Source organism: Myxocyprinus asiaticus, chromosome 43 (assembly GCF_019703515.2).
Source record: "Myxocyprinus asiaticus isolate MX2 ecotype Aquarium Trade chromosome 43, UBuf_Myxa_2, whole genome shotgun sequence".
NCBI lineage: Eukaryota > Metazoa > Chordata > Actinopteri > Cypriniformes > Catostomidae > Myxocyprinus > Myxocyprinus asiaticus.
In genome coordinates this window covers 29,253,216-29,266,807 of record NC_059386.1, presented here as the reverse complement: position 1 = coordinate 29,266,807, position 13,592 = coordinate 29,253,216, and the positions used below count along the sequence as shown (strand labels likewise).

Sequence of the window (13,592 nt, the reverse complement as noted above, 5' to 3'; positions counted from 1 at the left end):
CCGTACGTGGAAATGACGCAGGGCCATTCTTCTTACATTTTTCTTCGCATGTGCAGTATTGCGTAGGGATTTAAGTGTTTTCGGACATTTCAGTGTGGATGAGCAACTTTTGGAAAAAGTTTGAAAATGGCAGTGTGGACGGAGAGTGTTTAAAAAAGAAAACACTGTTGGACATAGCCTGACCCAAAAGGTGATGTTAGGCAAATGTTTACACTGTTGTTCCATAGCATGAAAGTGAATGGTAGTAGTGTTTTGTTTGTGTATGAATCAGTGTTTTTGAATGAATCTATTTTAGTTCACTTCCATTGTTTTGGTCGTGAACAACTTGGTGTTATTTTAACGAATCAATTGAATCCAAATGATTCAATGACTCACTCGTAACACACAAAAGGCACTCATTTGTCACCACTTACCGGCAAGGGATGTTATCTGCAGAAATGGTGACTGAATGAATCAGTGAACTAATCTTTTTGGTGAATAGATTCAAAAGACTCGAGTTACTGGAATTAATCAAAATACCCAGCACTACTAAGAAGGGTCGAGGGCTGTCAAGCTCTAAAAATGGCAAAAAATTTAAATTTGAATCAATATTTTAGAAATCCTTGGTCTGTACGACTCTTGTGCTGTATTTTAAACAAATGACATGAGGGTTAATAATTAATGACAGAATTTTCATTTTGGATGAACTATTCTTGAATTTAGTTGTGATGTGAACTATTTCCATTATGTTTGCTTTGCTAATATTGATTTGTTGTGCCTCCCTGGGTCAATCTTAGGTAGGAAAATCAGCACACCAGCAAGAAAAGCAACGTTCTGCTTTCTCTCTGGATTTGAGAATGTGTGGTTGTACATTCATTGAGTTCCTGCTTCTTACCAGATATAGATGATCTGATGAAGAGTGATTCTGTGTCTTTGCTCTTGATTAAGTTTGTCTCTTTGAAGGCAGTCACACTCATCTCGGTTTAAATATTAAGCTGTTCATTTACACAGCACATCATGTCTTCTCACATCACTCCATCCCTTTTACATCCCAGAATAAAATGAAATGTGTTAACCAAACTGCCAGTTTCATTTGGGGATCAACCTTTTATTAGTCGACAGGATTATCATGGAAAATCTTTTCTGGAGTGTCACAACTGTGAGCACCCTGTCCAAAAAAAAAAAAAAAAAAAAAAAAAAAGAAAGAAAGAAAAAAGAAAAAGGTGAGAAAACAAAAACATTTTTAAAATGAGTATAGTGAGGACAATAGAATTATCTAATCAAATATAGCGAAATATTATCTCACAGAATTCTTTCATCATAACTGTCCCTGCAAGACAGTTTGGTGCAGAGCGGCAACAATAACATATTGCTACCATACAGTCCATAATCCTATAAAACTGGTCATGGTTATTTATTATTATCATCATAATTGTAATTCTTATCTTTTTAGGGGATCTCTTTAGATTGTCTCAGTTTTCCCTGTAGCGGAGCATTACTGCAGTGCAGCAAAAATAAATCTAGTGAAGACAACAGAGAGAGCGTGCCCTAAAGACACTTCCTAGTGCACTACATACAGGTGGTCAAATCTCCCCCAACATGCTAAATCAACCTTTACTTGTACCACAGCTGTTTTACAACAGAATTTATCATTTCATTTGCTCAAGCTCTCTGATGTCATGGGCGAGATACAGTACAGTAGAAAGCACATGTGTTTTACGGATTTTCATATTGCACCATTAGAGAATGGAACACAAATAATCATTAATCAAGACTTTTCTAGGTTAAACAAGATATGTGCAAACATGACTAAAGGACTTTATTAACCAAATAAAAAGAAAAAATCCCTGTAATACCCACAAATAAAAGTGATTTCTCATTTTATATATATCTTTTTATATATTTATACTCATAAGAATACGAAATCTTCACATTTTATTATTTTTCTGGTGAAAAAATTCTGGGCTGGACCCTCCAGCGGTCTGTTTTCAGACTGCCATCTTTGTTTTAAATTGGTTTGTCCCCATGCACTCCCAGGAAACAGATTTCAACAGTCGGAGAACGGTGACAACTTTGGACCAGTGGTAATCACTCTCGCTCGCACACATCGTTATCTCAAACTAGTTACACAAGTAGAAAATAAAAACGAAAACATAATGGGCTCCCAGTCATTAGTTTGTGCACACTAACCGCTAAAATAAATAAATTAGTAAATGATCATAGTCATCGTTAATAATATAATAAAATCATTTTGGCAATCTGTGCGTGTGGAGTCATTCTGAAGAAGTGAATTCACCGTTTAAAAAAGCATAAAATAAAACTGTTAGAAGTGGCCCTTCCGAACGGAATGGGAAACATATATACAACCGCGCGTGGAGTTCACTTTTTGCTAGTTTTTTGTTTCGTTTGCAGCTGTCCGTTCTTTGTTATACCAGTGTGTAGGACTTTGCGTATGGATTGTTGTTCTGTTTTAAGTGTCCTCTGGAGTCCAGTAGTGATTCCTGGGAAGTGCTGATTTTGGCAGCCTGCGCCAAGTCCGATCCGGCCTCTCTCTGTGGGAGTGTAGAGGCCGTGCCTGGCTGCCACTGCTGCACGTCCCTGCTGGTTGGCACCTCCATAGGCGTTGGCTCCAGCAGGGCAGGGCGCTTTAGCGAGCGGGTCTTCTGCGGCTCCAAACAGGCCTGGCCCATCGCTGCCTCCCGAGACCCTCCGGAAACACCCCGGTTCAAAAGGAAGTCCATTCGCAGGTACGGAGGCAGGTGTACGAGCTCCCCTCCTACAGGAAGAGAAAGGGACCGGTTTTCACCAATGACAACTTAGAATATTTAGTGGTGCTATTTATTACTATTGCTCATACTTAGGGTAAGGGATTTGAACAAACACCTAACCCTAAGTATTAAACTTTGGCAAGTAACTTGTCACGCACCGTGCATTAAAGATACCTTTAACCCTTAAACGCATACCTCGGGTCTTTAGTGACCCGGGACCTCATTCCTCCTCAGTACCTCATCTATTTTTTGGAGTTATGCCCACACCTCTTTAGTATTCCTTAATCTTACGCTTATTAACAGTGTAACACAAATAAATGCCGAAATTGCAGATTTTTAAAAAATGTTTTATTTTTTATTTTTGAGTAGCAAAAGTGTATAGGGTCATTAGAGTTTTTTGTTTTTTTGTTTTTTTTTTGCACTTCCATAAATTATATTTTTATTATTAATTCATATCTACATAAGTTTACTACCACAGGATATATATTTCTTTGTTTACTACAAGATAAATTTGTACTATATTCATACAAATAAATCCTATAGATCACACTGATCTTCTGTGCAACAATGGTGAATTATCTGTATCCCATATGCGATTACACATACATATTATACATGCTATTTCTTACTCAAGGCGGCTCTGATGTTTCAGTGATTGACTTGATTTACATTTGACATTGCTATTTGATGAAAAAACAACATGTAAGTAAAACTATAGCAAGTTTAACACATGAACAGTGTGATATGACTATTGTCATTTGGGTGCACTACTGAAATTATGTAAGTTTTGCATCTATTTAGACTCAATAAGTGTCTGAGAAAATACTTATGTGTAGCTTGTGTATCTTGTGTGTTATGTGTAGCTCAATATGTGTTTGACAGCCAGATGCGTCTCATGAAATTTCAGTGTGAAAGTAATGAATCCTGTTCTAGATTTGTCCTGATTTGTTGCATTATCGTTAATATATAAAAAATAAAACATCAAAATGTATGAAAATATACAGTATTTTATTATATAATTTTCTAATTGTCTTGATGGATGAAAAAGGGGTGAAAAACTCCCATAGACTTGCATTGAAAGAGGGAGCCAAGACATATCTAGGGACCATGATAGAGACTTGGGGGTGTGCTCTTTTGCCTTGGGCCAGTAAACAAACAGCAAAAAAGCCCCAGTAAACTACTCACAACACTTTAGGCAGACAATATAATGAATCTAGTTATATCTGCCATTTCCTTGTGCAACTTACACCACTGATTGAGTCAATGTTGTTGTGTCAGGCAGGACAGGTCACTCAAAACAAACAGAGGAATTTTTATAGCACCACAGAGACACAGTGTTTAAAGGTTTATTTATTTTATTTTATTTTTAACCTACAAATGTTTTTTTTTTTTTTTTTTCAATTTGGAATGCCCAATTCCCAATGCGCTCTAAGTCCTCGTGGTCACGTAGTGATTCGCCTCAGTCCGGGTGGCGGAGGATGAATCCCAGTTGCCTCTGCGTCTGAGACTGTCAACCCGCACATCTTATCACATGGCTTGTTGAGCGTGTTGCCACGGAGACATAGCGCGTGTGGAGGCTTCACGCCATCCACCGTGGCAACCACACTCAATTCACCACGCGTCCCACCGAGAACGAACCACATTATAGCAACCACAAGGAGGTTACCCCATGTGACTCTACCCTCCCTAGCAACTGGGCCAATTTGGTTGCTTAGGAGACCTGGCTGGAGTCACTCATCACACCCTGGGATTCGAACCTGGGATAGCAAACTCCAGGGGTGGTAGCCAGCGTCTTTTACCACTGAGCTACCCAGGCCCCTACAAATGGCTTACTTAAAGTTGTCTCTGCATATTAAACTAAAGGAAAAACTATTTTAACACAGAAAAAGGTACACACTTCAGCTTTAAATAGCCAAAAGACTTTATTTACATTACAGCTGTGAACCATTATATTGTCGCTCTCCGATGTAAAACACTTGTCTCCACTTTTAGCAATTTAGATTTTTACCATTAACGGAATGTGCCGAAGGACCTCTTCCAATTGTTTGAATTGTGCATCAAAATGACCAATGAAAAATGTTTTAATCAGGCTGTCTGTTTCACAAATATAGTGTAAGATCATTTATGAGAAAAAGGGTTTTCTTATTAGAGCATCTTATTAGTAGTGCAGGATGAGTCATCAATATTTTTGGTCTGTATACCCGGAAGAGAAAGACATGTTGTGTATATCTGTTTGAAAGTTAAATTGTTAACTTTTAGCTGTACACTAACATATGCATTTGACCTCAAAGCTAATTGACATGAATTTAAAGCCCCAAAACTCCCATTTTTATTTCATAAGGTCTTTTAAGACAAGCTGTAATGCCAATCAGATTAACTGGTAGAACTATTTTTGATGATTATCTTTCAGGCTGATCATTATGTTCCAGCACTCTCACCTGGTCTGTGGGCTTTGGGTACGGCCATGTTTATGACCCGGCAGACGTCCTGGGGTTTGGGTGGTGAGGCAGTGAACCTGCAGATGCCTGATTCTGATGGTGTACTGGAGGTCATACTGTCCGTGTAATCGTTGGTGCCAGCGGTCATCTGCTCGGAGGACGTGTCTGAGATGAAGCACTCAGTGATGGTGAACTTGGCGTGTCGCAATTGTTCCTCCATCTTTGCATGTTCGTAGGCTCTGGCCAGCTCTTCGTATGTAGAAGACGCGCTCTCTGTGGAGACCATGCTGCTGCGAGCGCGGTCTGAACATAAGACCGAACACAATGGGTCAGAACTCAACATCACTGTACACTTAAAACAGAAGACATTTTAGCTTTGACGTCACATATCGATGCAAATGGACGTTCTATGCATCTCTTCAAAGAGAAGTGCAGTAGGCAATTGCTAAATTTTCAGATCAAAACCTCAAAATCTAAACATTCTAATGAAAAACCTTTGTTGTTAAAGCAGTTTCCACACCGAAAGCACCAAACATTGGGTTACATTGCTTTAGGGTGTCTATTAAATATTTAAATATTAAGTATTTCTTTTTGTTTTACATCATAACATTTTGTTGTTTTACATTTTTCAAAACCGTAAAAGTTTCTGTTTATTTCAAGGTTTAAAGTTAAATTTGAAACCCAGATTTTTAATGTTTTAAAATAGCAAAACCATTTTACGGTGTAATAGCTATTTAAAAATATAACAAATACAATTCCTAGAAATAAATTCAGGTTATCTATAAATACATTGATTTTATTTCAGAAGGAATCCTGTGTAGAAAGCTTCATTGATTATTATGGGAGTGATTTAGTTGAGACATGTCGCGACACTTCAAAAGTGTAACAAAAGCTTAATATATAAACATGTATTTTCATTGTAGGCTCTTTGAGAGAGTAGTAGACTGACCTGTGTCCTGGGATGGACTGACGCTGTAGCTATCGCTCTCCTTGTCCACCGAGCCGGCCACTCTGGGCGTTCCCAGCCTCCAATCCGTGCTGAGTGTGTGGGCGGAGACAGGGGGATGGGGGCGGTTCAGCGTCCACTGACTGGCGTAGCGATTGCGAGCCGCAGGACCGGCTTTAGCTGTACGGCGTGATGTAGGGTCTGGGGACAGTTATTAAAAAAATGTGTTTAATACCATAATCAAATATTCACTAAATTTTTTACACCTAAATAGTTACGTAAAAAAAAAGTTATAGGATTATTTTACCCAAAATGTTATATTCAAACCCGTGTGACTTTCTTTTGTGGAACACAAAAGGTGAATTTTGGAAACATATCCTGGCTAATCTTTTCATCATTCACTGAAAAATCTTGACCTCCGCTCTTGCTTTCCTTGGCATGTTCATAAGAGAAGTAGCAAGGTTCGATTTGTGAATGAACGATTCGTTTGAGTTTGATCTTTTCTATAAATCAGTTGTTCCAGTTCAGAAAACCAATTGGAATGATTTGTTTACAAATCACTGGTACTCACTGACTCAGTCATGAACAGTTAACAGTCAACTGAAGGTGAAGATCATGGGTGAATAATGACTTACATTTCAGTCTGTTCCTCACACAAAGCTATCATATGACTTCAGAAGACTTGGAATATACCGCACAAACTTTATGACATTTTCATTGTGCCTTTTTGTCATTTTGAAGCCCCAGTCCTCATTCATTCCATTTTAAGGAAAAAAGTGGCCAGCATATTCTTCAACAATTCACCATCATACAGGTTGGAACAACATGAGGGTAAAATAATAATTAAATAATTAAAATTTTTGGGTGAACTATCTCTACAAGAATTTTTGCTTACTTGAGAGACTGCTCTTACTCGTCCCAGGTCGTACATCAGAAACGTCCACCAGAGGACCAGTGGCCTGGGACAGTGACTGATAGTGGACGGAGTGCGTGACGGTGGCCGACTTCTGTTTGGCAGTTTCTCCAAAATCGTTATCAGTCAACAGCACTGTCGATCTGTCATCTAAAAGTGAGGGGAGAGATGGAACTATTAGAGTCTTCTATAGTATCTCTGATTCTCAGATAAACGTTCAGGCTGGTATACAGTTCAGTGAACACAACTCACCCACTGTTTCCATGGTGTCTCTCTCTTCAATGAGCAGCTGCGCTCGGGGAATGTCGATGTGCATGCGGAGGGTCTGCTGTTGTTTGTTCATTGTGTCTGAAGGCCTTGTGTTTTTACTGGCGGAAAACACAAACAACACTGTGAATAACATCTCAGCTTTGAAAAGGTGAGGATGACACTTGAGCAACTGGAAGAATAAAGCACAGCGCACACCACAGACAATGAAGAAAAATAAAGCATTAAAGAGATAGTTCACCCTCATTTTGTTCCATCCCCATATGACTTTCTTTTTTCCATAGAACACAAAAGGAGATGTTTTGAAGAATCTCCAAGCTGCTCATTTACACGTCATAGAAATCATTCAGATCGATTTTGTGAAGCAAATTAACCAATTTATTGAACAAATATCGCTATTTCTCTCATTAATGCGCCAAAGAGAGCTAGGGTGGATGTCAAGATTTTCAGTGAATATTCACTTAAATTTCTATCTATTTGTCACACAAAGCCATCGTAAGGTTTTAGTAGATTTGGAATATAAAGTCGTATATGGACCAATTTTATTATACTTTTAGGGTGCTTTTTTGGAGCTTGACAGCCCCAGTCCTCATTCACTGTCATTATACGGAAAAGAGTGTCCAGGGTATTCTTCAAAACATCTCATTTTTGTGTTCAAAGGCAGAAAGTCATACAGATTTGGAACGACATGAGGGTGAGTAAATGATCACATAATTTTCATTTTGTTTAACCATTCCTTTAAAAAGTAAAAAATGTGTACCTCATAAGCATCTCAGCCAAACTTTTTGCATCTGTGGAACAAACAATAAGCTTTATTAACACATAAACTGAATATTAATGTACTGTCGAGTCATAAAAAATAAGGCTTACACAGGTAATGTCTCAACTGGCAACATATGCTGCCTATATGTATGCGTACAAATCTACATCTGTTTTTTAAAACATAGAAAAACAGAGCTATGAAGAATATCTGACCCCTGAGCCTCTTCAGCCTTTGCTCTCTCCTCCTCCTCCTCAACACCATCAGCAGGACGAAGAGCAGCACCATTCCGACTAGGATGCAGGAGATGGTCACCATCATCTTCATCCCTTCGTTGCTGGTTTTCTTCACAGGGTCCTTCACTGCGGTCTTCACCAGTGGAGGAATGGTGCCTTTGAACACAGAGAGCCATAATATGTTTATTTTTAGCTTTAACCTCCTGAGAACCAAGCGTGACTGCTGTGTGAATTTTCCATTTCCCTATTTTATTTGTAAATGGTAGCATCTAATAAACATGGAGCAAATAGTTTTCCTAAAAATTGATGGCAACATATGTGGTAAGTGGGACTAAGCTGAGAAATTTTAAATAATACCAAATTATAGAAAGTCTCTGAAAGCAACATTTTTCAGCTTTTGGATGAACCCATTGATTCTCAGTGTGATAATGCACAGTCAGTGTAAGTTTTCTAAGGAAAATATGTGCTAAAGTACACATTAGTGTACATTGTGTTTATCAGCATGGCATTTCTCGATAAATCACTTAAATTTAAAAAATGGCATATCGGATGAAACTAGAGACTCTTGTTTTAATCTTTTGTCTCAAACAAGTTTTAATGTAAAAAGCTTAATTAGGTTTCTTAACCGAAGTAGTTTTGTTGGCGTTTCTCCCAAAGACAAACTCCGCTGTGGTAGGCGCCATGTTGTTTGGTCACATGACTCAGTGTGTCAAAAGTTTAACCCTTTACTGACAGCACAGAGTCTCGTGAACTGAGATCAGTCGGTTTAAATGAATTTAAATTATGCGTTGCATATAATGAAGCCAAAATACAGTGTCCACGCATGTGTATGTGTGGACACACGAGGTTAAAAAATAATTCTTGAGATTGTTGCGTGCAATCAAAGCCCAATGTCAAACAAAAATGATTTCAATCCTTTGAGGTTTGAAAATATAAAACCCATGGATTCCCACCACACAGAGTACTTACTGCCATCGTAGTTCAGAGTGGAAAATTTTACGCGTTTCTCAGCCAGTCCGGCGCTGTTATAGGCCTTCATCTGAAGTTCATACCAGGTGGCTTCCTGGAGGTCCTGCAGGTTGTAGCTCTTGGTTAGAGAAGTGCGCTTTGCCTTGGTCCACACAGGGCTGTCCATCGGCCGATATTCCAGAGTGAAGGAGGTTATTGGACAGCCACCATCATTCCAGCCAATCAGGTTGAGTTTGACGCATGTGGTGTTAATGCTTGCAAACAGCTCTTGCTCTTTGGAGAACTGTGGCTCTGTGATGGATAAAGAGGACGGCGTAGAACAGAAAGTAAATAGAGGTGAAACAGAAGTGTGTGTTGAGGATTGCAATTTGTGCATACCTGCAAAGTGCTAATTATTTTGACTGAACAACAATTACAAACCAGTATTTTAGACTAATTATAAAATTAGAACTACAGAGCAAAAAATATTTTCCAAGTATTTACTGCAGACAGGGACGCTTTTAAGGTGAAGTGTGAAATTTCTGTACCACTAGCATCACCAAACGAAATTGCAAAAAATAGCTGTTTTCCAACAGGTTTCCTGAACATTCCCCCAATCTGCCATTGGTCAGCCAAAAAGGTAGCCCCACCCCAAACCCATGCCACTGGCCATAAGCCAATGCTGCTGTGCTGGGATGGTCGGGATGCTCAAGCAAACAAGAGCAATGTTTCGATAGCACTACATAGCCACCATGTTAACACTTTAAGTCCAACTTACGAATAGGATTTAAACTTATTTCTGCATATAAAGATGCAAGGAAGTATTGTAACATAAAAACTACACACTTCAGCAGTGACACCCCACCTTTCCCATGAGTCTTTGCTTCGATTATCTCACTGATTCGGCCCGGCCCAACAGCATTCTGGGCTGTTAGTGTGAACTTGTACCAGGTGCCACAATTGAGGTTCTCCAGACGGTAGGAACGCTCGCTAGGACTGATGGAAATACTTCCCCATTTCTCACTGTTGTCTTCCGAGTATTGCAGAATATATCCTGCATAAAGACACATAGCGGACAGACAGAAGTCAGACACACAGAATTTAACTTTAAAGTTTGCTCACATTGTGCTCAATATCCGATATATATATATATATACATTGGTTGCTATCTTTAATACTACTTATAATAAAACATAAAAATGAAAATAAAGGTAGTTTTACTATTGTAATATTGTAGTAAACATGTTTTTGGCAGAAACCATAGATTTTTTTTCAATTAACAATGGTGTTACTACAGTAATATGGTGTTTATGTAATTGTTTTATTTTATAAACATGATTAATTTTGTGGTTAATATGATTTTACTACAAAATACCATGGTGATACTATGTTTACTGTAACAAAACCACATGATAAAGTTTTTTTAAGGGAAGGTTAGGGTTAGGTTTAGTGGTAGGGGCTGGTTCAGGGTGTCTGTGGGACTCTAAATAAACACAATATACATGCTGCAGTACTGTCAATATACTGTATGTTAGTTTTTAACTAGGGGTGCAAATAGTATCTGACACAATTTGCACTGAGATGTAAACCGCATCTCCCATTATTTGTACCAGGGTTGGGGTGCAAATAATATTTCCCACTATTTGTACTGGGGTGCAAATAGCGTCTGCCTTAAAAAAAAACAAAAAAAAAAAACATTCTTTTTAGGAGTTGAAAAAACACCCAATTACGGTATTTGCAACATGACAGTAATGCAGCATTAATCAGATTTCAAACCTTGTATGGTTTGACACCGTACTACTATGTGCAACAAACTATGTGCTAGTTTGTAAAAATCTGATTTTATCTTTTTTTTTTTTTTTCTGGATTTGAGCCAGATCCACCAAAGAATCTGATTTTTGCTGTCTGTCTGAACAAGAACTAAATAATGATCATTTCAGAAAGGAATAAAAAAAACACATCGCTCACCTCTGATTGAGCTCCCACCGTTATCTCCTGGTATCCAGGACACAGTAATGGATGTGGTGGTTGTCTTGGTCACAGTGAGTCGAGGCTGGTCAGGGGGGACTGAAGATGATATTTACAAAGTGAGAAATGCTGCGCAATAAGAGGATTATACAGTGGCCACACAAAAGATTAAAGGAATAGTTTACCCAAAAATGAAAATTCTCTCATCATTAACTCCAGATGTGCATGACTTTCTTTCTTCTGCTAAACACAAACAAAGATTTTCAGAAGAATATCTCAGCTCTGTAGGTCTATACAATGCAAGTCAACAGGTTCTGAAACTTTGAAGCTCCAAAAGCAAATAAAGGCAGCATAAAAGTAATCCATATGACTTCAGTGGTTAAATCCATGTCTTCAGAAGCGATATGATAGGTGTGGGTGAGAAACAGATCAATATTTAAGTCTTTTTTTTAACTATAAATCCTAAGCGCTCTTCTCTCCTAAGAGTTCTTCTTCTTTTGTTTTTGGTAATTTGCATAATTCATACATATCACCACCTACTGGGCAGAAAGGAGAATATATAGTAAAAAAGGAGTTTTATGGATTACTTTTATGTGGCCTCTATGTGGTTTTTTGAGCTTCAAAGATTTGGACCCTTTTGACTTGCATTTTATAGACCAACAGAGCTAACACATTCTTCTAAAAATCTTAATTTGTGTTCAGCATAGGAAAGAAAGTCATACACATCTGTAATGGCATGAGGGTGAGTAAATGATGAGATAATTTTCATTTTTGGGTTTACCACATTGTCTGACTTACCTTGGACTTGCAGGTTCAAAGTTATTTCGTCTGATCCCCAGTTATTGCTGCCGACACATGTGTAGTACCCAGAATCCTCTGCTTTCACAGTTTTAATGATGAAGCTGCCGTTTCCATGGATACTGCGTCTTCCATCAATGACCGCAGGGGCCGGGCTCCCGCTGTCGAGAAACAGTGTGAATTGTCAATGAAGGGTGTAGAGTTTGACATTTCACAGCATTCCCCAATGACTAATATGACTTATAGGTATTTAGACGGTTATGTTTGCTCTTAGAATGAAAGGGTAATGCTGCAGTTTGTTTTTCACTTTGATAATGAATTTAGAAAGAAATACATATTGAAATATCTAGCATTTGCATAAAAGCAGGGTATGCACGGTCATGTACAACCTGGGAAAATCAGGGAATCTGAACGAATTCAGGCCTGGAAACCTCAAGGAAATTAATAAATTATTAAAAAGACATGTACATTTCTATTTTAATATTGGCTTTATAGTTATGCACAACTCTAAAATATCTGTGTAAATATTAACCTTTGTGAGTGCAATCGCTATAAAATCTTTAACCCTAAATTCTGTATTTATCTATTTATTACAATCGACTGGAAAATTAATGGAAATCAGACCGAAGGTGCGATTTCTGTTTCTGAATCTCCCCTCATTCAAAACTGTCCTTGGTCTTTATTCAAATATGCTCATGTTTTATTCATTCGGTGGATACATTTGTCAATATTTTGTTTGAGATTGTAAATTCCATGCATTATGCCTCTGGTGACCCTGACCCCGGTTTGTTTACCTTTCCTTCAGCCATTTGATAGCAGGAGGTGGGTCTCCGACCGCTCTGCAGGGTAAAACAACATCCCTCATCCATGGTGTTGTGACAGTGCCACTGAATGTGAGGATCTTGGCAGGAGCTGTTGAGATATTAAATCACCTCAATGTATTGTTTTATTGATCTGTGAAAGCTTAATACTTCACAAACATCCATTCTAAATTTGACTGCAGAAAACCAATACTGCAAATTAGAAAGTGCATACTGTATGTATTTATTTCAGCATACAGTGCCCCCTAAAAGTATTTGGACAACTAACAATGTACTCTATGAATATCAATAGATAACTAAATATCAAACCAAACGGCACTGATTTTAAAGAAACATAGCACAAGCATATGCACTTTTCAAGCAATTCTTTAAAACACAAAATAAAAAAACATTACATGCTAGTTGGTTAAAAGTATTTGCAGAAATGGCTAAACAAAGTGAAGCTTTATTTGTTTGCAGATGCCAGTTGGTTTGATATGGTTTGATGTTCTTTAATGCAAAGGCATTCATACATTTTTAAGTGTGGCTTAATAGTTCAAATGCTTTTTAGGGACACTGTATATTTTATAGTATGCATTTTAAGTCAGCATATTTTTACACCATGGAACATTTTGTATTCTAAAGATCGCTGTTACCTTACTGTCATGCTTCTCATGTGAGAGTGCAGAGAACTCAAAATACAACACCACGGTTAATTACACCACGCAGTCAACTTACAAAATTACAGACATGGGGGGTTGACTAAAAACA

General features: G+C 38.1%; 1 protein-coding gene across 2 annotated transcripts in view; it reads right to left on the bottom strand.

Annotated features, from left to right (window-relative positions):
• Nucleotides 1–1,080: 1,080 nt before the first annotated feature.
• LOC127433955 (cell adhesion molecule DSCAM-like) overlaps nt 1,081–13,592 on the bottom strand; it is a 112,966-nt gene continuing 100,454 nt past the window's right edge. Inside the window, exons 22-33 of one of the 2 annotated variants that reach the window (XM_051686345.1) lie at nt 12,816–12,933; nt 12,022–12,182; nt 11,224–11,322; nt 10,121–10,309; nt 9,277–9,567; nt 8,287–8,463; nt 8,072–8,102; nt 7,297–7,412; nt 7,027–7,218; nt 6,135–6,332; nt 5,186–5,488; nt 1,081–2,755 (exon numbers count right to left, since the gene is read on the bottom strand). In XM_051686345.1, coding sequence (XP_051542305.1) covers nt 2,406–2,755; nt 5,186–5,488; nt 6,135–6,332; nt 7,027–7,218; nt 7,297–7,412; nt 8,072–8,102; nt 8,287–8,463; nt 9,277–9,567; nt 10,121–10,309; nt 11,224–11,322; nt 12,022–12,182; nt 12,816–12,933 — 2,225 coding nt within the window. In that variant the 3' untranslated portion in view covers nt 1,081–2,405. The remainder of the gene's footprint in view (nt 2,756–5,185; nt 5,489–6,134; nt 6,333–7,026; nt 7,219–7,296; nt 7,413–8,071; nt 8,103–8,286; nt 8,464–9,276; nt 9,568–10,120; nt 10,310–11,223; nt 11,323–12,021; nt 12,183–12,815; nt 12,934–13,592) is intronic. The other variant, XM_051686347.1, reaches the window with a different exon arrangement.